This window comes from Styela clava, chromosome 11 (genome assembly GCF_964204865.1).
Source record: "Styela clava chromosome 11, kaStyClav1.hap1.2, whole genome shotgun sequence".
NCBI lineage: Eukaryota > Metazoa > Chordata > Ascidiacea > Stolidobranchia > Styelidae > Styela > Styela clava.
The window spans coordinates 15,150,896-15,178,779 of record NC_135260.1 but is presented as its reverse complement, the minus strand read 5'-3'; the positions used below and the strand labels follow the sequence as shown (position 1 = coordinate 15,178,779).

Genomic DNA, 27,884 nt, shown 5'->3' with positions numbered 1-27,884 from the left:
TATATTAGTAGGAAACGGTAGTTTCATAGCAGTGGCAAAGGGAAGCCAGAACGTTGACACTGCAAACACGTTATCTCGACTTAATGTACAAGTTTTGATAAATCCAGGGGTTAAATGTTTGCATACGAGATGTTTTACCTAGTGATTGCTTCACGTGGTCAACATTGCGTTACTTTTTGATAAGAAATAAATTCCTGTTCATGTCAAAAACTTTTATGCAGCGGTAAAATGATAAAATTAAACTTCAGGCGTCCGCCTATTGGGCGCCAAAGATAGATTTCACTGCTATCACATGGGTTACCCAATAAATAAGAGGATTTACACAACATGTACTCGTCCCTGTGTTTACCGCTGATGAAATCAAGCCCTTTCCGGAAAATTCATCAGAAGGTAAAGAGCAGACTGGCTACAGTCTTTCGATAAGACCAATAAAAAATACGTTGTCAAAAATTGGCCAGTGTCACAAGAAGATAACATGAGGTTGCAATTAAGACATTACGGACGAAATATCACTATGCTATCTTATATCGCAATATTGGAATTTCTGACTAACCAAAGCTACAATATTTAATGATCGATTTCGTCGAGAATATTGACGCTAAATTCGCCACAAATACTATATGCGTTCAAATAGAAACCTCACAGATTCGTGATAACATAGTACTAATTCCAGACTAATTACACCCAGAAAAATCCTAATTACCACCTAATTACATATCATTGTATGTGTAACCAACACTTGTTGCCAAATGAAGGTATTTATTGGTCCCAAATTAGTGAGGACAAACCGCATTATGATGCGAGAAATAAAATTTGGCATATTGTGACTATGAAGTTTGATAATAATTGAGAAATGTAAATTAACTACACATAATCACGTAGCTTAGAAACATCTGTGTGCGTAGTTGAAGATTCGCAACTGGTGAATCCGCATAAATTTATACTGTTATTATTGAATTATATAACGACGTTTTACAAAAAATTGGCACCGTAATATACAATCATAGGGGTATAATGTATATTGTATATCATCAGCAAAAGCGTCAATGTGCGTAAACTCAGCCCAAGCAAAACACCAGTCAAGATATATTTCGAGAGTTATGATAAAATTATTCTCACCTGATCCAAGAGTTTTTGTAATCTAGATTCAAAGTCTTCAAAAGTAGGCATCCTGATTTCTTCAACTCTGGCAATGACACGATCCAACTCGCTTTGTAGACTTGTTATCAATCCTTTTTGCTTTAAACTCTTTGTTTCAAAATTATTTTCAAGTTTAAAAAGTCTGTCGGCCATCAGTGCTGTTACGACCAAAGAGGCCGCACACGTGGTCACAAGTATCGCGTGGAAGACGACCTGTCCGCGGGTAGGGGCGGATCCAGTACCCGCTAAAGATCGGCTCCTCGTCCCGACCATTGTTGTAGTGTCTGTATGTCTATAAAGCAACTTTGGTTCTCCTGACTTTTCTCTCTCGCACGATTTTGGTATTCCCATGTCCTCAAACGTATCGGTCTTGTTATGCGGTATTTCAAACTGGTATGCAAAATACAACCTATAAAACTAAACCTATAACCTGATAATTGCCCAATATAATAAAACATTCATATTTCAAAATTATATCATATGCGCACAGCAGAATACGAACAAACCAAGCAAAGGTGAACCAAGCGGTAAGACCCGAACACCCTTCGCGGAATAGCTCACCGATACAACTGCGAGCGACAGGGGAAATAAAACCTCGAATGAATGCGGCATTCGAAAAAGTGGTAAAATAAAAGAGACAGAAATAAACGCGAGTGCTCCTACCTTCGCTCGAATCGTATAACTTTCTCTCTCTTTTATTCTCTCACTTTTCTTAGAAACTAGCAGGCACATCTGAGTTGATAGATGGGTCGGACTTGACCTAAACGTTATGCCAAATCAATACCTGAAAGGTCGATTGGAAGAATTGCTGTATTTTATTTTATATAGATTAACATCGGCGACTAGTAGTCTACGGCTCTTACCAAAAGTATCAAATTGTTAGATGGTGTTCCCTGACCAATGACCATCGGCCGTTTGGGTCAGCGTTTAGTAATCAAACAGAAGTTGAAACAATTACATCGAAATGGAATAAATAAACTTTTGTGGGTGATTTTTAGGACTACGAGGCTTACGGTCAAGTTTTTGTGAACACATACAAAACAAACTTATCTGGAGGTTGTCAGATTTGACAAATTGGAAATGCCGGTACAAAGTAATTTATACTTTGACGAAGAAAAGATTGAAACTTCAGATCAGGTGAATGAAATGTCCAGAAAATGCTGATTAAATTAAGAATATGTAAATGTAACCTAAGATGAGGTACAGTCAGCGGTATAGTTATCAAAATATCACTTGGTATTGTGGTTATTTTAACAAAGATTTACTAAAACCGCTGCGGATTACAGTTAAGCAGTTTGACTCCTAGCTTTTCATCACAGGTCCGGATTAGAAGTAAACCTTGTCATTAATTTACAAATAAAATTCGTTTTAGATAATCCTAGGTCATAGATTACTCGCAGTCATGACATCACGATATTATTTAGTAAAACGGGAAAATGAATAAAATGTGGAGAAAAACAAGTTAACATTTTACGGCTTTGGTGACAGCAAGCCGGAAAAATATCCAAAGACGTCACCCTAACTCAACTCTATTAGTAACTATTATGTAGAGCTAACGAGTTTATACCTAACATCTGCATTTCATTAATCGGTGATAATTTATGGTGGGAAGCATGTCGCCACCTTAATCCCTTACAAAACCTAGTATCCGACTGGCCTCAGAAATATAACGTTGTACAATGTCGTATTTATTATACATATTTGTTATAAACGCGAGTTCCAAGATATTTATTTGTTTCTTTTTGCCGGAACAGCGGATATATATTGTATTTTGGGTTTACCTTTATTACCTAAACTGGTAATATTAGGTTGTAAACGTCTATAACAAACGAAAACTATGTGAAATTTTTGTTTTTCAAGTATGGAATAGTCAAATATTCAAATATAGCTTAAGATTTGTGTCGTTTACCACAAGTATAAAAACAAGAATATCGGTCAGAGGCCGAAGACTTATCGATCGAAAGTTAGGGATCCCAAAACAGCGCTCTTACTCCATAGTGGCACCTTGTGTCCCATCACTAATTAATTAATATCTCGCTAATTATACAACATAATTCATTCAAAATTAATTGGCTTCTGGTCCAACATATGATGAATGCACATGCAAAATCTGGAGCAGATTCAATCTCGCTTTCGTGAGATATCACGTGCATCTAACAAACAGACAGACAGACAGACAGACAAATACCTATCAACATACTTACCGATTACAATCGATAAGTAAAAAGTAAGTTTGATCGTTTCCCAGTTTCGATGGAAATTTGTTCTTCCTCATATGCTATAGAATATACGAGACTGGTCATAAATGTGAACTTGGTGTATTGAATAACAAATTTATTAAGCAAGTCAATACCATCAAATCGTAACAAAGGACGTTTCCATTTGCCAAGTATTATTTTATCATCAGTTCACTATATATTTTAAGTCGCACTACCTAATCACAATACCTGAGAACACTAGATTCATCAAAAACAATGGTGCAGAACTGCATATATCTCTATTAGTGAGTTCCTTGAGCTCGGTCGGCTATTTCAAAGTTTATAATTGAGAAGATAAAAGTTGATCTCTTGTATAAATAACCAATTTTTATGTGTCATTATCGATAATATTTGACTCATGTTATTACATTTTAAATTGAAAATTACGTCTATATATATTTGAATTGAACGTTTTCAGATTAAGATCTCGTGATAGCTTAAATTTCCGGTCACTTAATTGAAATTTAAAAATAAAATATCAAAATATTCCAGCACCTGCTAAATCAAAACAAAAGAAAAGCAATTTGAATTTGTTTGACGTCTTGTTTGTTGATTTTGATGTTGGCAAATTGTCTAGATACAGAATGAGTTATCACCAACTGAATGACTAGGATTTGGCATCAGACAATGACCGAATATACCTGGATTTTTACCCAACTATTTAAAGATCTGCAGCCAGACAAGTGTGAGTCACGGCAAGACGGGTCGCTCAAATTAATTATTCACAAAAATTTTAAGATATTTTGCGCCAATTGTTATATATTCAGACATATAAGACACAGACGAGTGTATATTCTATATGCAATTTCTCCATACCAAGCAGAATGAAGTTGTGAATCAATTCGTTGAAGCGGACCAAATGGTAGAAAATGGACCAAATTCACTTCTCTATGCAACCTTTTAATTGAGGCCAAACTCGTACGACGAATATTTTTCACTAGACAGCGTCCATGGAAAATTGAACCAAATTGTGAAATCAAGAAAAATGTGTATTTGACCAGTGTTACAGCCTTTGATATTTCAACCAGTTTTTCTTGGTAATATTTAATTCAGCACAATTTTAACGCAGCACAGATGAGTCATGTTCGAAAGCTACTCGAAAGCGCTAACAGACACTTGTGTCCTATTGTTTGGAAAACCGTTTGGATAATGGGGTACTTTTCACTGATACCCCGGCCAGTAATTTGGGGATCAAGGGTCGTTATCAGAGACACACGATATTCTTCGGGGTCACATCACCCCAAAACAAGATTGGCACGCGCGTCATGGGTTATGTTTGACTTTATATTGAATGCATCACTCAGAGAAAGCGAAAACCGGACGTATGGTCTAGGAACACTCGAACTACTTACTCAAATGCTATCAACATTATGGTTAATAGTATCCTGCTTTCAGCTGCTTATTTTTCCTCTATTTCGGCCGGGATATCAAGAAACTGTACTTCATAAAATTATCCGATATGTAATTTTAGCATAAAAGGATTTTATTGCGTTCCATAAATTCCATAAATTTACGATATTTGTTATATGTCTGTAATTGTATCATAGTTGAGAAAATAAAATTGATAATCCTTTTCGTAATTTCCGTTCCCCATAAAACCCGATCTTGGATGATTCACTCTTAAGCTTCCAATAACAAACAATGTAAGTTGTGTGGAAAAGAGAAATTTTAAGCAATTCGTCAAACTATCAAAATATCAATTACAACTGACTTATTCTGAAATCAACATCTCCTTGCATTACAGGAAATTCTATTTTGAGCCAAACATTCAGCAGCAAGTAGTCATCGACTGAGCTTATTTTTGAATCTTTTTGACGTCACAAAAGGTCGAAAAAGAACACTATGTCAAAAACTAATACAGCTTGAAATAATTATTTTAAATTGAAAAACCGAAACCGGACCGGTTGTCTGATCCTTTCTTGATTTCTGGTCCTTGGGAATATATAGCAGCTCCGTACATATCGTCAGATGCCAATAGCTGATTGTACAGGGTCTTTGAAGGCAAAACGAGATAGTAATCGTTGTATAACATATTCAAAATCAGAAGATTAAATTTCAGATCTGTTTTCTTGAACTCGCAATCTGCATATCATTGTCGCAACCTGGCAACCCTCACTTCTCTGTATATTTGATAAACTTGGAAACCACGTCAAAGCATTTTAAATTTCCACTTCACCGCGGTGTCAAATTAAATCATTTATGAATGGACGCCCTTCACATTCTTTTCATACTTTACACATAGACTGTCGTCGTCTCGTCATGATTTTTACATCTGAAGTTGCCAAAATGCTTTGGATTCCTGCATAACAATACAGCGTCGGAATAATGGCGAATATGATAGGACAGACGAACGGAATTGGCGTCCCAAATTCGCCCCGACAACAGATGAGAAATTGGGCAAAAAACATCCTCGGCTCCGAATTGTGTTTGACGATAAACTTAGAAACTTTGTTAGTATGTCTTGTCTATTTTTAGTGCCGGTAGGGATACTTGATAACCTGAGTTTTTCTATTGTTCTACGCTTAGTAGTGCTTCCACTTGCGGCTGGACCAAATACACTACTAAAAACACCGCAACAAACGGAATTTTTTACGCGCTTTATCAGGGCAGCATTCTATACTTTAGAATCAGATCACAGTTTAACTCTAGGTAAAAGTTACTGTCTTTTTTCAAAAGTAATATCACTTTGACAGCCAGAATGTTCAAATAAAAACCAAACAAATTGATTTCGGCGCCATTTGTGAATTTCGGCTCAATGCCAAATTGACTTAAGCATATTAGTTTCAGTAAACGAGATTTGTTTTCCGTTGCCAATTCAGTTCCATTTATGCCAGTTATTTAAATTACCCTTGATGATAAACAAAACACATCTAAACATTTTGAGGGACATATTTTTGGCCAGGAGTTGTAAACTCACACCTTTGATTGATTGTAAATCAGCCACAGATTTAAAAGACGTTAGAATTAATCAAGTAGCTATTCAATCATTATTTCCGATATTCATTTGGTTAATCAGTTTACAACTGTACATTGAATATTATTTTAAAAATAGTATTCTGCACGTGCTGTTTTTTTAATATTCATAATAAGGTCAACCGAAGTCGCAGGTTGGTTGTGACGTAGTTTGTTATTCATCTTTGACGTCATATGTATCACAGGTCCCCAAAGATAGTACGCATCCTAATAGAAATCTAGTTTTAATAATATGGCATATGCCCAATGGATTGAGATGTAAATAAACCCAATGCAGTGACTGAATTAAGCGATGAAACTCGGATATGAAAAGAAAATTTTTATCGAAATTTTATTCGGGACTCTCTATAGAAATGCTCTGGTTGTACGTATCAGGTTGAAGAATAATATTTTCAGAATTGAAAGCTAACGTTTAATGTTATAGTTGAACGAATCCTTCTATGCCCTAGTTAAAATAACTCTGAATATAAATTAACTATGACCCGTGGATTCTGCAATATGTTAACTCAAGAACCAAATGGGATGAAAAAAAGCTATTGCTTTCGGTTCCATTACATTTGAACCCACGACAATTGCACCTGCATACTATTGCACCTATAATTTTTTTTGTGGTTTTACGGATATTTGCATCCATACTAACCCTAACCCATGGCTTTTAGCACCCGCATAAAGATTGAACTCGCGGATATACACATGGGTTCAAATGTATACGGTCACCATTGCTTTCTGGTAGTTGAATCGAAAGTTTGTTAACCTGCACAATTCGAAATAAAATTTTAGAAAATCAATACAGTATAACAAAATAGAGTGATTGCTAACTCAAACATTTTCTTATCATTTAGAATTGTGGCAAAATAAATACCCTAATTTATTTTTTGCCAATGGATCAATTTTAGATTTGTCTAACTCTAATTTTGTTTTGTTCTATATATTTGTTATTTACATCAAAAATGCGACTAAATAATGTATTACTGACATAGATTGCTCGATCGATAGGAGTCTTGATTGCCTATCAAGAATTATTCCGCCATGGTTGCCATCTGAAAGTTCATTATAACACGGGCCCTTGAAATGGAATAACTATGTACGATTGAAATACAATCCACCACTGTCAAATATAAGTTTACCAATGCGTGAAAATGTCAACAAATATTGTTTGGCTCGCGGTTTTAATAGATTTTAAACATGCGCTGTCTTAGAATGGCTTTTTCTGTAAGCGAAGTAAACAAAATGTTTTTCTTTGAAAAGCAGGGAATACAGTAAATGTTTTGTTGACAACGGGGCCCTATAAAGTAAGTTTATGGCAACTGATCCGTAACCAGTAAATCAACCAAAATCTATATGACAATTTTATATAATAGTGATATCATCTGACTTTGTGAATTTTGAACATATTGATTATCGCTGGATTCTCCAATTGACCACGGTTCATCATCAGCTTCCAATATAATTTGAGCGTGAAATTTGTAATTATCATTTCATTCAGATGTTATTGCAGACCAACTAATTATTCGTTTAAAAGTTGACAAAGAAAATGATACAGAACAAAAGAAAGCATAAGGATACAATAATAACCAATTATATTCAAATCACATATGTAGCAATTATCACAAATCAGGTGTTACAATAACGAGAAGATATAAACAGAATTTCTAATTGACTGACTCGAATACACTTTTATGGCGAGAATTTTGCGAGCGATATAAAACAAATAGAAGATGATTGATATACTTTGATCTGCTGTCAGCAACAGTCAATCAACTTTGATGTTGATAAAAATGCAGGTGTTGATTGCTTGTCGAACTTCACTCGCGGAAATTAACAGCTTCCGGTGCAAATTGCCGATTACAACCCCAGCAATTTGTAATTGTACCGTTTTTCTAAATATATATGTGGTTTCGTTCCACAATAACCCTGAGATACCTTCATTTCGAAACCACGTATTGGTAACAAACTATATTAAGTTTAGTTTTCGTGGGTAAGAAATATTAGATTAAACTAAATTGAACATGTACAAGAAATGGAACATGTACAACAACAGCATAATAATAACAAAACGATTAACATGTACATTTTGTGTCAAAGATAAATAAAGCACAACCGGTGTATAGCAAAAAGATATAATTTGCCGACGTTTCGAATTTCTATTCAGAAAAACTTCATCAGGGCATGATATGAAGAGTACACTTAATCAAAACAGCAATAATGGTCGTTTTGCTATACACCGGTTGTGCTTTATTTCTCTTTGACATGAATATACCTGGTGGCAATCAATGCTCCGCTTTGTCAGGTACCGCATACATGCGGTATTGCGGCAAGTCAGGTCCATCCAGTCCCATTTATCAAAGTTTATAACATTCAAGCAGTCTAATCTATGCGATAAAATGCATACTGAGAAACATGAACATGACAACGAAAAGAAAAAAGTGACAACTAGACAATTTCTTAGGCTATATTGCCCTCAAGTGGAAGTAATTTTGGATGCTTGTTGACGGAAATATCAAAATGCTAAGTGCCTAATAGACCGTTTGCTGAGTAAATTTGACGTTACACGGACCGGATAAATGTCTCACTGTAGTAACGCACACTTTTTCGACACAAAATTGCCGCGATATTTATTCACAAGTAACAAAACCTGCGTTTGTCTATGAACCGGCAATATCTTATTAGAAAACAGTGTTGATAAAAGGGTAATTTCATCGTGGAGCTTTTTGTCGTAGTAATTTTGGTACTCCCGAAGTATGTGAACCAAGATGGCGGACACCGGGACGTAGTATGTGTACCAGGTTAGGGTTGGGCCATAATTCCAGGTACAAATACTACGAGAGTCACTCGGCCAGTCCCCAAACTCGTAATAAAACTAAAATAAGGAAAATTTGAATAAAATTATGGCCTAACCCTAACCTGGTACACATACTACATTCCGGTGTTCGCCATCTTGGTTCACATACTTCGGGAGTACCGTGATTTTTCCTTCGTGTTTTGAATATTGCTCTCTTGTATTTATGTAACATGTTTTTCGCGCGCTACATATTTCTGTAAAATTCCAGATTCATATAGCTATACTCTATTATGGTAAATATAGCTACTCTATATTACCCTTTTGTTTATAAATATTTTCATCCGACGAGTACATGGCATATATATATGGTACATTTGTAATGGATTTTCATCCATTTTGCAGAATGTGAATTGCTTGGTTATGAGTAAAATTTAGTTCGATAAAGATTTATTCATGTGAAATCGTATATAATTACCAACCGTTTCCTAAACCCAGTTATGCAAAAGTGAAATCCTTACTAGCATGGTCGTATTCTGGTATCTCTCCGATGCTTCACATACCCGACCAATTCAACAATTATAAAAACAGTTAAACAGATCGAATATTTCCGAGTTCTGTCTACTGAGACTATAACATAAATATGGGTTAATTTGTTTCCTTTTGGCCATTGTATGAATGTCCTGAATGAGGAAATGAGGTCGAACATTTTCGCAGAAAACGTTGAACAAATAAGTTTCGAATTAATAGCTTAATAATAGTTTCCCTATTTTATACTGAAAACCTTGTTTAAAGTCATCGTTTTGTCATTACCTTATATTTCATAAGACAGTGTCGTTATTCGATCAATATGTTATTCTTAAAGCGCATGTTTATTACATAGCCAAATATGAGTGTGTCAATCGCACGCACGCACATCATTAATTAACAGTTAAATTTCGCATAAGCTAACGGGAAACAGAAGATTGTTTAATAAAACAATTTAGAAGACTATGCGTCGTAAACAGAAGCAACGCAATTTTCAGTATCCACCCCAACGTTTATGATGGAATTTACATTTTTAGAATTAACGCGAGAAGCCTCAATGTTGTATATTGTAACACTATAGGCGGCAGATCTAGTTTAATCATGGCAAGGATTTATCAGGCAAGGTTTTACGTCTAATATAATATCTTCCTCGCAATTAGGCAATAGGTTTACCACGTGAGTTTCTTAATTTCGTAAACGCTATCAAGCAAACAAAGGGCTGAAGTGTTAACTCTGCAGATTAGGATAAAGTGACCTAAATTCAATTTTATATGTATAATCGAGGCGATTAAATATTAATTTTCACTCCGATTTTACATTTTGGTTGTTTTTGTTCAATAATAGGAATGCATGTATCTTTAACGTTATTATGGAGCAAATCTAAAAATTAGGCCTAGTGCTGTGACTACTCTATACTTGGGTTATGAAGAATGCGTTGTTAAGAACTTGATGAATGTTTACTTTACTTCTTTTCGGAAAATATAACGATTAAATTTTTAGTAGGAAGTGTGTATAATATAGACTTTGGGCCTGAACATAGGCAATCACGTAACATCCGAACCATGAATTGCGCATGACTAAACTGAGTCACAAACGATTTAAGGTTCGATTTAACTTATTTGCATTTCTACAAATATAATCTATATATTCTATATTCTACAATCTACAGGATGATAGAGAGACAAGCAATAATACAATTAACTTATATGCGATGTTGCAGTCGAGTACGATAATTAGGAAGCTTTCGATTCAATATAGTATTGGTCGATAGGAAGTTATTGCCCAGGACAGATTTCACGTAAGCATACACATTGGGATTCATAAAAAATTGACGCATATTCAAAACGAATCCAAAATTTGGCAAAAATTAATTAGCTTCTGCAGCTCCACAGGTCTTTAACATCTCAAATCTTTTTTGGTATGGTAAGTATTGACTCCCTTCCAGATAACAGTACTGGGACCCCAAAACGCGCTCACAGCTGTTAAAGTAACAGACAGAGTATAACAGAAAAGTATAAAAAAAAATACACGTAGCAAAAGAGGAATGTTTAAAATTCATTCAAGGGTAAATGCCATTTGTGCTTCCTTTAGTTTGTAACTGTAGTTGACTGTAAACAGGCAGACAAGAATAAACAGATTGGATATTTTCAAAAATATTCGAATGTTTTTTTTATATATAACTTGCGTCTCTATTCACTATTCTTTTCATTTTAATCGTTAAGTAAGAATGGTTTATTAAGACGACGCTAGTGTTTGGCGTAATATTGGCTTTATCTTAGCATTGTAAAACTGAGCAAAGCAGAATTTTATTTTCACGCGAAAACCGTAAAACAAACGTAGAAATATATGATTTTAGTGACATTGCATCTGACTATAGCAGGGATGGCGAACCTTTTTCAATGAATGGGTCAAAAATTATAATTTTATCGCGGAACAGAAGCGAGTGGGTCACCGATATTTAATTCACGTTTGTATCTATAAGAAACTTCTGAAACAAATCTTATAAGCTGGTGTTGGTGTAGTTTTGGGCTTTACTTATGCAGCACTTCTATCAGGGACTTTTCATGGCACTCGGTTTTATGATGTTACGAGTACGAAAACACGCATATGAATTACCAAAAACGTTTAGGATGATGCGTTAAATTATTTTACGGTTCTAGTGTTTGGAGGTAATTCCGCTTTGATAGTGTTATAATTTTCGATCAGTTTCCAACCACATTAAGGCACTTTTACACTGCCCCATTGTTATATCAGATTACTAGATTTTTATTTCAAGTCTGAAAGATTTTGTTTTCTCAGCGGCATTGTAGGCGAGAAACTAATAAAACGCAAAGTAGCATCTAGTTCTCGTATAACCCCTAAAACAGTCTGCAGATGCACTTTCGAAAGAGACAGGAAAGAGACAGGCGTTGCGAGAAATGAACAGATCAATTGCAATGTTATGTCATAAACGATGTCAGGCCGAATAGCTGAATAAGGGTATACAACGGTGCATACATGCGTCTAAGATTAGGGGTTTTGAAAATTAAATCAACATTTTGAATATGAGCTATCGCAGATCTGACTCTCCAACTGACGGTACAATATAATAGTTTAGTTATTGTTGGATTAATTTTAGAGCGGTTTTATCAATTTTTATCACTGATATGTTGCATTTTATTTTATTCGTGCCTTCGCTTGGCGGGTCACATATAAAACGCGGTGGGTCACTTTGTGACCCGCGGGTCAGTGGTTCGCCATCCCTGGACTATAGCGACCTGACACTTTCATTATCATTTATATTTTTTCATTATCTATAGTATACTGTAAAATGATAAACCAGTAAGTTTCCCTTACATTCGCAAGATGTGCCGCTAGTGTGTTCAGTCAACAGCTTCTGAAGTTAATATGTTTGATTATCAACAATATCAATTGTTTTCTAATGTAGCATATCTATCCATATTCCATACTCAATAATACATGCACATAATGGATGCAGACAATTTGGACGCAGTTGTGAGTCACGTGGGCGGCTTAGGATTATATCAAATACTTTGGGTAATAATTTTCCTCATTCCTCTAAGCTTGGGTGCAGCCAACCTCGCAGCTTCAATCTTTCAGGCAATGAATCCAAGAGTGAGATGTAAATCTCCATTTGAGCCAACTTTCCGGAATGTGAGTTCATTTTATTATTCTGTTCGGTTTTTATAAATCTGGAATCATTTTAATGGCAAATTTCGAGACATTTTATTTTTTGGGGGTTATAAACCCGCACGACTTTTCCCTCACAAAAGAATGCTTCTAGAGATTTAGGTTTTTATAACTATTATGTTTGATTAGGACCCTGATTTGTTAAAAAAATTACGCTATATATAATCTACAAAACACTCATATATATTATTGTTTATGTCCCTCTAGAAGTCTAGAATATGCCCCAAATAAGTTCTGTTTTTCTACCACCCAGTGTTCTTTAATGCGACATAAATACTGAACGTTTTTAACATTCTATTTAGGCCTGTTCTACAAACTTTGGTAAATTTTTATTCCCAGAAGAAAGAGGAGAATTATCAAAATGCTCAAGGTATATTAGCTTAAAGCAAAATTATTAGTAGAAAATTCGAAGACGAATAATAACGCTCTACAAACCATACTTTAGGAACAGACATTTATATATTTGGAATAAAGTTAAATGTTGCCTCATACACTGAAAATGGCATGGAATGAAATAATATTTTTATGAATGGCGGATATAGTCTCAATAACATCATCTTTCATTACATGTTCAGTTCAGTTCTATACAACTGATGATTTAGAATCATATTTTAAACCAACTTTTGTTGTATCAGAGTCCCGACAGCGTACTAGTAGTATTAGTGACAAAGTAGTCAGAGGTAATAATTTAAAATGCTGATTCTCACAAACGCTTTTACCGTTTTCAGATTTGATTTATCTGGAACAGACTGGATTGCACTAGCTAATTCATCTGATGACATCTTTACGATCAACTGCAACTCAACAGTAAGTTTATTCATTTTTACCAACAGAGACTTTCGTCTTAAACTCACAACGTGATAAAAATCCTATCTTGATGTAAATTTGGCTTGCTCGAATGAACACAATGGTCGGTGGTGGAACATCTCACAGTTGTTGGAAATCCGTAACTTGTTAATGCACTAAACCGCTACTTCTGTAGCAGTACAAGTTCCGACTGCAAACCATTAGGAAGTACTCCTACTTTCGTACAAACTAGTGTTGAGAAAATGACTCTGGTTCCCAGATTTTCGATAATCTGAGATAAAATTCACAAAACCAAAAACAAGTCGTATTATTGTTTAATTAATTGTTATTTTCATCAAAGAGGTTTCATACTCCGACTTCATGGGTATATGAGTAGCATTAGTCTATTCTATTCGTACGGGATTAATCTTTACCATATCATATATTCAGATGAATGAAACAATTCCTTCAGTAAAATGCACAGAATGGGAGTTCGATCGCTCTATCATGCAATCCACCATTGTTACTGAATTCAATCTAGTTTGTGCGGACAGATGGGCTGGATATTTTGCGCAATCAGCCTTAATGTTAGGTGTTGGAATCGGAAGCTTGGTGGCCGGATTCGTATCGGATCGGTGAGATAAGTTATACCGACATAAAATGTATTGATGAATTAGCTTTTATTGAAAAAAATATACTCCGTAAAAACAAAATTAACATTAATTTGATTTTCTTTAGATTCATATGTAATTTTCGTTTGGTCCTGTGTTCCCAACATACTGTATATTGTTCCTATCAGACTTGATTTATTATATTTTATTTGTGAAACTGTATTATTATATAAATTTTTTTTCTCTTGTTATTTTTTCCATTGTATAAATGATTGCTGGTATTTTTTGCAGGATCGGAAGGCGAATAGCGTTTCTTCTTGTATGTGCAGGAGCAGCCATATTTGGAGTTTCTCTGTCCTTTACGCAAAATTACGCAACATTTTGCACAATGCGATTTTTCGTTGGTTTCTTCATCTATAGTGCTTTCCCTATTACATTCGTACTAAGTGAGTGTGAATAATTGCGAAGAATAATGTTGAAATTCATAAATATTTTTTAGTCGTTGTAATTAGAAAACAACCGTTATTTCCAAGCATGCGACGAGTGTAAACTTTGCTTTATGACAGGCTCTCGTATTTTCGCTGGTATTTGAGTCTAGGGCATGGCCAGTCCAAGAAAATAGTTTTCATTTCCCAGGTAGTGACTACCATACAACCAGACCATTGTTAGGTTAAACTGAACTTTTTCAATGTATCGTGTTTTTGTGTATTAGATTCTGGCGTAATCATCAGGGCATAACCAATACTTTTCTCGGTGTTCATGGCATCGAGGTCAAAATACTGTACAATGCTGCACGACTCAACATTTTTAGTAAAATTGAAATGAACAATACTATATAATTGTATTCATGAATGCAAAATAACACGCATTCACTTTTTTTATCAGTGTGAGAAATTTTATACGTTTCAAACTCTTATCAACTCGGAGATTAAAAAATATATACGTTCCACCACTACATAAACTTCGATGAATGGGATTAAATTTAATTGGGGTGTCGTTATTGTTCCCAACTGCTATAATATTTTCTCGATTTTTAAACATGCATATATATTATTTTTTGTATTTGGAAACGCTGTGACATATCTTTTATCAATATATCAAATCAAATGTAATATAAAACATTGAATTCCAGGTATGTTTTGAAAATTAATATCCGGTCGACATTCTACGTTGTCTACAAATAAATCAATACATTTGTTAAATTTTTTCTTCAAACAACGAAAAAACTGTTTTATACGCAAACATGTTTTGAAGACAAAAATTGTGTGGCTTGTAAAGTCTTCACTAAAAAATTACATCTAGAATGAGGTGGATTAGCTATGTAATCAAGTACGCAACTTTTATTTCTATGTAAACCAATGACATATTTGTAATATTTTCGTTATTTACAGTCGCCGAAATCACTCTGCCAAAATATAGAACATTGCTGGGCCAAGTTCTGGAGTTGTCTTTTCCCTTGGGGTTTATGCTGGTGGCAATGATTTCATATTACCTACGAGAATGGAGAACAATTCAGCTTGCTATATCAGCACCTTACCTCATAGGAATATTGATATGGTGGTAAGGTAGATAGATGGTTTGTAAACAGTTTGTGGAAAATCAGGATCGTTTGAACTCCAAGCTTTCTTGTAATGATTTCAAACGTGTTGACTGCATACAGTCATACATTAATCTATAATCGTATTTGTTTCGGATAATTTGCAAAACTTGAAACTTATCGTACATGTTGCGTTTGGGAATCTTAATTTTTACTTAATCCTTACAATTGAACGATATAGCTTCATCAGTTTTCAGCACTTCTATCGTATATATTTGGCAATTTTTTACATTGCTTTGTCAAATCACTGGTTTCACATGACCATGACCATTTCTTTGTGACGTCACCAAGTACACGCGTTTTCCTCCACTCATTAGGAACGATGCAATGGCGTCATGCTTGATTGAAGCATGACTTCAATGAGTTTTATTATTCACATCCATTATTCTGTTTATATTATTATTGATACCAGGTTAATGCCAGAATCTCCAAGGTGGCTTGTTCAAAGAAATAGAAAAAAGGAGGCGTTAAAAGTTTTGAGTGGAATAGCTCGAATAAATCGAATGCCAAAGATTTCTGAACAAGGTAAGCCTTATTGTTTCGTGATATTGCGGAGTTGGAAATTAGGGTATTTACTTGCTGACAATTTGCTAAAACATTTATTTATTAATTAAAATGCATTAATCAATTATTAACCAAAATTTATTACTTATTTTTAATCATTAATTAAAAATTTATATTCAAGAAGTTGTTATCGCGGAATCAAAAATTGGAGTCGGATTTTACATCAATCGGAGTCGGTTTCTTTATATGTCGGAGTCTGGTGTCCATAGGATTGCAAACGGCCTAGGGCTAGGCTATTGTAAACTGATGCAAAGTTTTCTTCTATTTCGACAGATGCATTCGGAACGGTTGGAAAGGAAATTAAAAACGAGACAGAAATAGAAAACAAATCCGGCGCAAAGGCAGTGTTCAAGTCTCCACATCTTCGCTCAACAACCTTCAAGGAATTCTACATTTGGTATATGCAAATGAGAACATTTATATCATTAAATTAAACAATAAAAACCAGGAAATTAATATCAATTTTTGCATTTTTTTCAAAAAATGCAACACCCTTTGCGTCCTTAGGTTGAAAGGATAATTTAGCCGAAATTCTAGATTTCGAAAAATATCAAATCTTGAGTATATTCCATTTCTCTTTTTTAATTCGTGCCAGGAAAATGATAAAATTTAGACGTGGTCTCGATTCATGTTGAACTTCATATATTCACTATCAGCTTATAATCTAGGCAGTGTCTCGGATTTGTAAGACACGCATATAATATCACAATCATCTTTGCCATATCTAGCCGGATATCTAATTTTGCTTGCCGATATTAGGCCAATGAACACTCTCAATCTTTGCACGCAGGTTTTCAGTATCATGTGTATACTACGGACTTACTTTGAATGCGGCTGAACTAGATGGCGATCCATTTCGGAATGTATGCCTGAATGCGCTTGCCGAAATAATTTCCAATTTTTTAGCTATACCGTTGATTAATTATTTTGGAAGAAGGCTTAGCGGCTCTGTCGCACAATTAAGTGCTGGAATGCTGTGTATTATTTTACCGTTTGTTCCGGGAGGTGAGCAATCCATGATGTTGTATGATATTATGGTTCCATTACATTTGAACCCACGTACATTTGAACCCATGACAATTGCACCTGTATGCTATTGCACCTATGGAATTTTTTTTGTTTTACGGATAGTTAAACCCATACTAACCCTAACCCATGGGTTTTAGCACCCGCATATAGATTGAACCCGTGGATATACGAATGGGTTCAAATGTACATGGGTTCAAATGTACGGTCACCGATATTATGTATCGCCTACATTTATATTGTCATGCTTTTCATATGATTTCGTGCCCCTGTGACCCCCCAACTACCTTCCCCGTGAATAAACTCACTAGCCTCATTAATTGACCTCACTAGCAATTTACTGGGTTGAGTGGAGTAATGGGCCAGCTCGGAAAATGAGTTTCACGAAAGACAAATTCTAACTGCAACCAGTATATTTGCATAACTGTGCTCCCGTGAAAGTTTCAGTCATATCCTAAATATGGAATTCACTTTTACCGGCACAATCATAGATATCGATTGTGACAGGTTCACGTATTTCAATTTTGCAATGAAATGAATGATTATATATATTAATTATTGTAACGATCGATCTTATCTACCGGTATTTTTAATTGTAATTTTACTTTAAAATTAACAAGCGCCCCTGCTGGAACAAGGGCCGGTTTGAATAAGGGCCCAGTTAGTGAGTATATGTTTAAAAAAATAAGCGCCCGGGCTATTAAACGAGCAAATACGGTATATATAATATTTTTGTGACAGCCATGCTTCCGATTGCCATCCTGGGGAAGTTTGCCATCGCTGTTGGATTTTCAGCAACGTACATTCATACAAATGAAATCTATCCGACATCTGTCAGGTTATATTTTAATCTTATTTTCAAGCATGATTACACTTATTTATCATGCAGAACTAAACACCAAACAAAATTTTCAGATATTTATCTCTATATCTTAAAGTTGACCTGAAGGTTGGACGGTTGATTAGGGTTCCTTGTGACCTGCTTATGCCCAGTGACATAATATTAATCATTTCATACATGGCCCGAACATAATGGTATTATCGTACATTGAGAGTTAAAATGACCCTTTTGAGTGGTCATAAACAGTGACAAGTGTTTGGTGGTAAAATTGTCAATATGAATAGAACGTAAAATTAATCATGAATTTCATTGTAACCACGCACATTGGCTTGTTTATGACTTGTCGCGTGTATTATCATCAAAAATGATTACTTTTGATGCATAATGAAGAATTTGCGCACTAATAATTAGGGTGTGACATAATCAAAATTGTAAACTGAAGTGTTATTTATAAATTCTGTAAATGCAATTGTGAATTCTTTGGTGACTATTTCAGCTATAATATTAATGACTGTGGTATTGTTTAGTTAGTAAATAACACAGAAAACGTTAAAATTAAAACAAAATATTTAGTTTTAGTGCTCAACTAGACTCCAAAACACGCAAGTGAGGTTTTAGGGGCTAATGGTTTTTGACGACAAATTTTTTTTTGCTTTTTTTTAAATGACCATACAAAATGGACTCAGGAGGAGAGAGATAAGCGGGTTAGAATCATAACAAGATTATTCCTGAACTCATCATCTTTATCCAGCGATTTTCGATTTGCTTTCCTTTCATCACCCTACCCCCAGCTTTAAATCAAACAAATTGTGTTTCTTTTCAGGACTATGGGACTGTGTGCTTGCAACTTGATGGCTCGCGTAGGTGGTGTTTTATCTCCGATTATAGCAATGTCAGGAGAAGTGATGACTTTCTTGCCATATATTATTTTTGGAATAATTTCTACTATTGCAGGTTTGTTGAAATTTGATTTCTGCATTAGTTAAGCACAGGAAGAAATTTTCACTTGATTTTTTTTTTTCAATTTTTTTTTTTGATTTTTTTTCAATTTTCACTAATTGATAAATTTGTGGGGAAAGAATATTTTATTGCATAGCTTTTCTTAAAATGATCAACATTCGTTCTGGGAATTCTCAATATGGCGTTGAGTCATAGGATATCCCTATTTCCGTTAACAATTGCCAAACGCTTTTTAGCCGCATTTTGATGCGGTTTGAAGTTTGATAACGCCCGCGTAACCAAACAACAAAAAGCATCTACTTACCCTGTCGCAGACACTATTGTGATGCATATATTGGTATCTCCGTATACACCACATTGATCCCTTCCTATCTCTTGCGCAAAATTAGCATTCCCTCTTATAAATTTTCTATTCGCTCCTTGTTTCAATCATTCGATATGATTGGGTTCGACGGAGGCTTGGAGAATAGGACAGGGGTTCGGCTCGCTCACAAAGGTTAAAGACCATGGGGGTACATAATAATAATAATATACCATTTCGGTCAATTAAGAAAAAGCAAAGTTAGAATAGTAACTTCATGCAACTCTGCATTAGTTGAAACAAATTGACTTAAAAGATAAAGTTAGACAATACGATCATAGCTTTCAAAGAGCGATCACGACGCTTCATAAAACCGACTATAAAAACCTCACTCTCTGCATTCTGTTTAAAATCTATAAATTTCGTTATTTTATTAAAAAGGTGGCCTATGTTTAACACTTCCGGAGACAAAGGGAAAGAAACTTCCACAAACTATCGAGGACGGCGAAGAGATTATTATGAAGGATTCGAGTATATTTGGAAAGTACAGGAAACAAGAGAGCAATGCTCAAATATAAAGACACGAAGATCAAATGACTAATATACAGTAATACAGCCAAACGTTTAAGATTTGTACAGAATGTCATAAGTAATATTTAGAAGGCACAGAATTTGGCGCTCCAGAAGTGTGTGTACCAATATGGAGGTAACTAATTTTGTTCGCCTACTTTACATGAAGTTGTGTAAAAGGACTGACACCTATGGGCTTACCTGGCTAATACAGACGGTCTCCGAATTCATAATAGAACTAAAATAAAGGACCTCGGAATAAAATTATGGCCCAACCCTAACCTGGTACACACACTACGGGAGTACCCAGAATTCAATATAAAGGCATACCCGTGATTTAGATAAACCAGCAAAACCAATGAGAGAATCTTTGGAAACGGCAAGATCCTACTTGCGATTTCTTTCAAATTTTAACACTGAAAATGCATTGGCTCGTTACATACAATCGGAGAAATGCCACTTTTCATAACACTAAGAACCCAAGCCTGACCAGCAGCAATTCAACAAAACGATCTTAGACGCGCTTCATATTCAATACTAGAAAGAGAGCAATGCTCAAATATATGAATACGAAGATCGCACGCTGTTACCGGTTCGTTTAGGCCTCAGATCACCGCATTACTGACAAGACCGACAGTTAATCGTTACGGAGGCGGGCAAATGTGACGGAACAAAAGTATGTTCTCTTTAATTAAAATAAAACTTCAAAAGGATCATATAGGACGTGAATGGTTCTTAGTTTCCGATGTCAAACAGACATTTTGAAATGCAATATAATAGTTTGTTCTGAAAGATCTTATGGTATATAACATGATATGTGCATAAATATAATCGGAAAAGAAATAAGAGATAAAGACATTTTTATTTATACGTTTATTTATAACTCAGAGTTACGTGATAACGGTTTGCAGGGGGACATACTAATGATAAATGCGGGATCTCATAGCCTACCCAGGACGACTTGTCTTTTTCGTGCTAGTTCGAAAGAACTCACTCACAAGTTATAATTGCAGCATGAAACTGGTCTTAATTAATTTACTCAAATCTAGGGTTACCATCTTTGTGTGACCTCAAAGCCGGACGCATCCGAAAGCCATAGCTGTAGGCATACCATACGTCCCGCTTTAGGCGGGACAGTTCCGCTTTTCAACGTCTTGTCCCGATGTCCCGACAGGTCAGCAAACTGTCCCGCTTTGGCGTTCAACCAGTCAGCATAATACACAAACGAGAATATCGGTCGGAGACCGAAGACTTATGGATCGAAAGATAGGGGATCCCCCATTCATTCATTCTGACTCTATAGTGACACCGCATGTCCCATCGCTAATTGTTTGATAACTTAGCTTGTCTTCATTGACCATAATATTGTCATCGAGAGTTCATGTTCTGTCTGTCTGAATATCGGTTCCAGTTCAAAAAATAGAAAATAAATTACGTTAAACTTTAGGGCGTACGGGACTTACACTTAACAAATTGTAGCAATTATCCGCTAACATCACAACGAACCAAACAAGAATATCGGTCGGAGATCGAAGACTTATCGATCGAAAGTTAGGGGATCCCCCAAAACAGAAACTGCGGTTTCAATTCATTCGCTCTTACTCCATAGTGACACCGTGTGTTCCATCACAAATTAATTAATAACTCGCTAATTATACGACATTATTCATCCAAACCTTGCTTTCGTGAGATATCTCGTGTATCTAACAGACAGAGAGACAAACAAAAAACGAGAATATCGGTCAACCGATCAATCCCTCAAATCAGCGCTCTTACTCCATAGTGACACCTTGTGTCCCATCACTAATTAATTGATAACTCGCTAATTATACGACATGATTCGCCCAAAATTAATAGGCTTCTGGTACGATATTATGAATGCACATGCAGAATCTGCAGCAGATTCAATCTCGCTTTCGTGAGATATCGCGTGCATCTAACAGACAGACAAACAGACAAATACCTATCAACATACTTACCGATTAAAATTGATAAGTAATAAACCCCGAATACAAAATAGGTTGAAAATACCTTAGTTAGGTTGTTATGACAAACCTTGGGGTTTTAAGTTATTTCGTGCGCAGCACCTCATTTCTAATCCACTAAAAAATTGTAGCTCAGTTTTACGAACAGATTGAATGTAGGAAATAAGTGTATATAAATTGGTATAGGATCAAGACGTTTTTAGTTGCACTAAGTATATATAACAATTGGGGAAACAAATATTTCATTAGAGCATTGCTTAATTATCATCCGTTCTGGACGGCCACAAAATAACGCTAAGTCATAAGGTAGACTATGTTAATTCCTGCAAAAATCTATGAAAAAACGCTTTAATCCGCATTCGAATGCAGTTTGAGAAATGACTGAGCTACCAACATTTTTTTGGTATCGTATCATCTTTTCGATCACGCCACATACTTTTTGGCCACACTATATATATATAAATATAAATATATCGACAGAGTAAAGTATTTTTTTTCACTGCTCATTTCCATTGTATATATATGAACTATAGCGAGAGTGTTAGCAGATACATTAACGATTGTCTTAATTCATTGATTTATCAATATTCATAAACGAGTTCCCGGAAGATCCGAAAGCTTGCTTCTAATTAATTACCGACCCTCCATTAGCGTTGCTCTGAACGTCTTCATATGGTATGACGCAAGAATGTCCTCCTAACAAATTCATTCCAATTTCTGTTGATATTTTAGTGCGTGTGCTGGTTTTCTCAAAGATCATTCCAAGTGATTTTCCTTCCAGCTTGCGGAATCTATTCGAATGCAGTAGGATAAAACAAACAATTGATCTGAACCTAAAATGATCATTAACATCAACTTATCGGCGCAATGATCATTAGAAGGATATTTAAATTTGATGGTACGTCTCCATCATTACACCATAGCTTACAAACTGATTTAAAACAATTTCCTCAACTATTTTGAAGCGTAACTTATGAATTAACAGACAAATTGTATTATTAATGGCGATTTATTGCACTTTGAATAAATTTAGCGTATACCAAATTGAATAGATTTATAAAAACCATGCATAAATTGTGGCCCCGCTATTTATAACATTTATAAAGGCGATGTCGATGCTTAAGTGTACTTATGAAAGTTTTCCTGGATCACGTAACAGCTGGTCGGTTATTGCTTCCTTCATCATCTAGATTCTAGAACTATATGCTACAATGAAATCGACCTAGAGTATGATCGAGAAGGATTCAAAAAAGCTTCATTCAAAGAATTCATCATATATATATGACTGAGCTGTCTTATCATCTTTTCGATTCCCAGGATAAACACAGAAACCCTACCCTATTCCTACCCTTCTCAATCTTCCACGACAAAGGAAGACATTGGGAAAGATTTGTAATACCTTTCGTTCAGTTGCTTCATCCTTAACTTTAGGTCAGCAGCACTGCTCAATAAATGAAGAAAATCTTCTCTAGTATAGTCTGCTAGTGAAAGCAAACTTCTTCCTTTCATCGAGATGTCCTGGTGTCGACATATCTGAGCATGATTTGTAGATGCAACACTGTGGGCATGAAAAGGTAAACAATAAACTAACTCTGTTTTTTATTTGTAAAAAAAAAGTAGTTTGGGTTGATTCAAATATGTATTTCCTACCTTTTTGGTGATGTAGATTATTTTCGAATATGAGTAACACATCTGAGTGTATTACATCGAGGCAGTGTTCGATGAATCCACATTCTATGTAGTATGTTTTTACCAAGTTTCTCATATATATGAATATTATTTCTGTACTTTATCCAATTGCGTAAGGAATGAGAAAGTTATATTTGTATATATATATATATATATTTGAATACTAATATAGACAGTATTTCTACATTTTATAAGCCGACAATAAAGGACGTAACCATTCAACGGTAGGTGCATCGTGTGCACTCACTTTTCTCCCACCTTTCTCTTCAAACTAGTCGTTTACTTCTTCCGATAACACTCACATATTTTGCTATCTCATATCCGGGCCTACGTTGCCAAAGCTACAAGATTGTTTAGCGTATTTTAAGTATGGTGAAGAAATAATGAACTACTGGGCAGTTCACCTTTCCGGTTTCGGCATTAATGGATAACTATACCATACTCCAAGTTTGAAGCAAAATCGATAGCAAACCTGAGGGAAAACAGATGCGACAACCAAACTAATCGCGACTTCCTGGCATACTGCTTTTAGGAAGCAATGTTTTTAAAAACATGTGCGGAGGCACTTTCTCAGTTATGAAGAGTTTTGAATCTTACACTAAATTTAGGTATAAAGAAAGACTTTGGCACGTTTTAGTGAGTTTTTTTTTGTGATTTTCGCATGTTTTAGCTTGATAAATGAGTCAAATGACAAACATTGATCACTGTGTTTGCACACTATAAGTGTTTGTTCTGTATTGCGCTGTTTATCTATTCTTGGCACTATTGTGGTCCCCGAAGAATGCAAAAATAAATTTGTGGCCCCGGAAGCGGACAACTTTGGACCACCCTGCTCTAGAAAATCTAATTAAAAGCTTGCTTCTAATTAATTACCGACCCTGCTTTATTGCTGCCCTGAACGTCTTCATAACGTTATAACGCAAGAATGTCCTCCTAACAAGTGCGTTCCAATTTCTGTTGATACTTTAGTGCGTGTGCTGTTTTCTCAAAGATCATTCCAAGTGATTTTCCTTCCAGCTTGCGGAATCTATTCGAATGCAGTAGAATAAAACTAACAATTAATCATTTAAAAATCTACACATAAGAAAGAATAAAATAACAGTCTTCCTAGCACCGTTGCAATAATTTAGTACAAAAAACCTTGGTGAAGACATAAAACATAAATTTTGCAATAAAAGGCAGTCCAGTTCGTCCAGTTCGTGATTTTAAGAGCTGGAAATATCTTGTGATAATATACTTATCGTGGCGTAGGCTACTTTGTGTGCTTTTGGAGGATTTCATTCAGGTGGGCAACTGGTTAACTATTGACCAGACTTCACAAATATATATAATTCACAAATATAATTGATGACGCCCTGTTATGTAGTATATATACATCTATTTGCTGCATTTCGGTCACATGTTATTTTTTGCTGCAGTTGGGCTACTAGTTTTCTGTGGCATATGGTGAGCCACTCACAGCGTTATTTTTAGCGGTTTTCAATAAAAAATGGTATGACAATTTCACGCAAATAATACAGTTCGTTTCAAATATAGTGGAGTTGGTGCCCAATCGTCGTCGCCCAATTCCGAGGGACTACGTTATTTAGCCTATTTGCGGGAATGAGGAACATCATTGGATATGGTCGACACCGCGAGCTGGCTATTTAATCATAGTCCATCATTAAAAACGTTCACGCTTCCCCTAAATGCTTTGCTTGTAAGCCACTGCCCACCTGTTGAATATATTTGTAAAAATATAGTCTGCAAAACGCTCTGCCCGGAAACAGAGCTCAATGACCTGCAAACATTGAAATCACTCGAGTGTGACTAGATTGACGGGTACTCGCATCCGAGCCCCAAAAACCCGATTTTGCAAACAATAAACCTTTTCCTTTGGCCTTTTGTGGGTTTTGTAGACATCGTGACAGACCTTCTTGCCAAGTTTGGCACGGATTAGTTCCCTGTAAAATGTTCGTTTGTTCCCGAAACCCCGAATATGCTTTCGTATCAAGTTTCGTCGCGCGTAACGACATCTGACTCCGACTGCGCTTTCGAACTGAAGTGCTTTCGGTTGCCTAATCACAAATGAGTTTCTCGTGTAACAGACGATATTAGACCATGAAAATATGAGACTACTCATTTAATTATTTTTATACTCGTAATAGATGACACACATGGAAAAATAATAAATTGACAGTATACATACTGAAAAGTATTGTTCAGGAATTGTTCAGAACTAAAATCTCATCGTCTACAAAATTATATTTTGCGAAGTAATTGCAATTTCAAAAATAGAATAGACTATTTTATTGAGGTCAAAGTGTAACCTGAAAAGAGATCTAATACCGATATTTTGAAAGTTGTTCATAGTGGAGTTTTGAATACCACATGACAAAATTTCCATAATTTCATAAATTGGATTATCTGTTAAATGACTTATTGCTGAAAGTTACGAAGTCGTGAGTTAAACTTCAAACACATATAAATGAGCGAATTTTCAGTCAAACTTAAATTTTTTTTTGCATTAGTCGATGTGAGAATTTTATAATTATATCTTAAGGGAGTGGTTTCAATTACCTATATGACCTCGGACCCCAAAGTGGAAAATTTGTTCTAGTGCATTTGGATTAAAATTTTTAGTATATTCGGATATATTTCAACATAAGAAAGCTAAAAATGTTATCATCAATAAAATTCGAAAAAATTGGATTTTAAATTTATTTTTTTATCGTTTTTTTCGGCCATCACTTTTGATATATTTGATGAAAACCAATGATGTCAATACCAATCACTTGGTATTTCAGAGACGCATTAAATTCGCAAATAAATGGGGTGAGAAAACTAATTATTGCATATCGAAGTTACTATAGGGTTTTATCGATTATCTCAATTTTGTGCGTTCGATGTCGTTTTTTGTTGTATTCAAATGTATTTGTCTATAATAAGTGCATTACACGTGCTTCACATCATTTTTAGGCAAAAGAACTAGAAAATATCGATTCATGATGTTGAGGGTCTTGAAATCGCCATAATTATTAAGTTGTTTTGCGATAATTTATTGTATTAACAATTGAAAGTATTTATATGAGCAAGTTAAAACTACACGTTGTATTTTGGTACCTCCCACCATTAAATCGAACCATCACCTGAATAATTAACCGTTCTTTGAAATAAAATATATTCTTTCAAATATAGTTACCATTACCAGAAACTTTTCCTAATAAATGCAATATTTCGTGTTCTGATGACCGTAAGTTGCATAATTATATATTTAAAACGGGAGAACAGAGGGAATGGGGGTGGAAAACGAAATAACTCGGCATCGTCAGGAGCAATTCAGACTTTCCGTACATAGACGTGTCCTAATTCCTGTGTTGCCACAAGTCTCAGCAACAAATTGTACCCCATTTGTTTAATTAGGAATGCTGTCGCTAAAAGAATAACATGAGCTTTTAAATATGCCAGAGTTCCAGTTCGTTAGAAAAATTTCAAGAGCTAAGTAGATCTTTTTAATCTGAATTTCAATTTCAGGCAATATATATATCTGAGTGGGATGCGTCCAAATTAGTCCACAGTGTATAGGCCATTAACTGATTTGCTTATTTAATAGTCGGAAAATAGTTACGCCAGTTAATGTAAATAATATTATGTGTTTACAACAATGCGGAAAAATCCTAGTAAAAGTACACAGTAATCAAGAATAAATATCACGATGACCGCTATATATCACGCACCACACTTTTTCTAGTATTTCGTTGTCAGCGATTCAAAGTCCAGAAACGTTATGAAGGTATTTCGAACAATTTTTACAAAATGAATAAAAATAACCTATATTCATTTGCCAAAATGGGCATGGTTTCAGAATCCAGTTTCATTTTTAAGATAAGGGAAAATCAATATGTAGATCAAAAATTGGTGCGCGTGTTTCGTGCCGAAATTTTAAAGAATTTAAAAACCAATTGAAAGATGCATTATCAGAAACTTAGAAAAGAGGGGCGATATTACATATTAGAAAATAACCTGAGTATCTTTAAGAGAGAATGTAAGAGTAAATTTATTTCTCATTTACTTTTAGTTTCACACCAATCGCTTATTCACTTCCTCA

General features: G+C 35.1%; 2 protein-coding genes across 2 annotated transcripts in view; one reads left to right on the top strand and one right to left on the bottom strand.

The window, feature by feature from the left end:
- LOC144411710 (uncharacterized) overlaps positions 1–1,587 on the bottom strand; it is a 32,592-nt gene extending 31,005 nt beyond the window's left edge. Inside the window, exon 1 of the mRNA XM_078117760.1 lies at positions 1,120–1,587. Coding sequence (XP_077973886.1) covers positions 1,120–1,491 — 372 coding nt within the window. The 5' untranslated portion in view covers positions 1,492–1,587. The remainder of the gene's footprint in view (positions 1–1,119) is intronic.
- An 11,023-nt stretch (positions 1,588–12,610) lies between these two features.
- On the top strand, positions 12,611–20,992 carry LOC120347396 (organic cation transporter protein-like). Its single transcript, XM_039417323.2, has 12 exons — positions 12,611–12,831; positions 13,170–13,237; positions 13,596–13,674; positions 14,104–14,288; positions 14,556–14,710; positions 15,656–15,824; positions 16,274–16,386; positions 16,699–16,822; positions 17,216–17,430; positions 18,193–18,289; positions 19,116–19,246; positions 19,995–20,992. The coding sequence occupies exons 1-12, from the start codon at positions 12,637–12,639 to the stop codon at positions 20,129–20,131; spliced, it is 1,668 nt and encodes a 555-aa protein (XP_039273257.2). The 5' UTR covers positions 12,611–12,636; the 3' UTR covers positions 20,132–20,992.
- Positions 20,993–27,884: the final 6,892 nt, after the last annotated feature.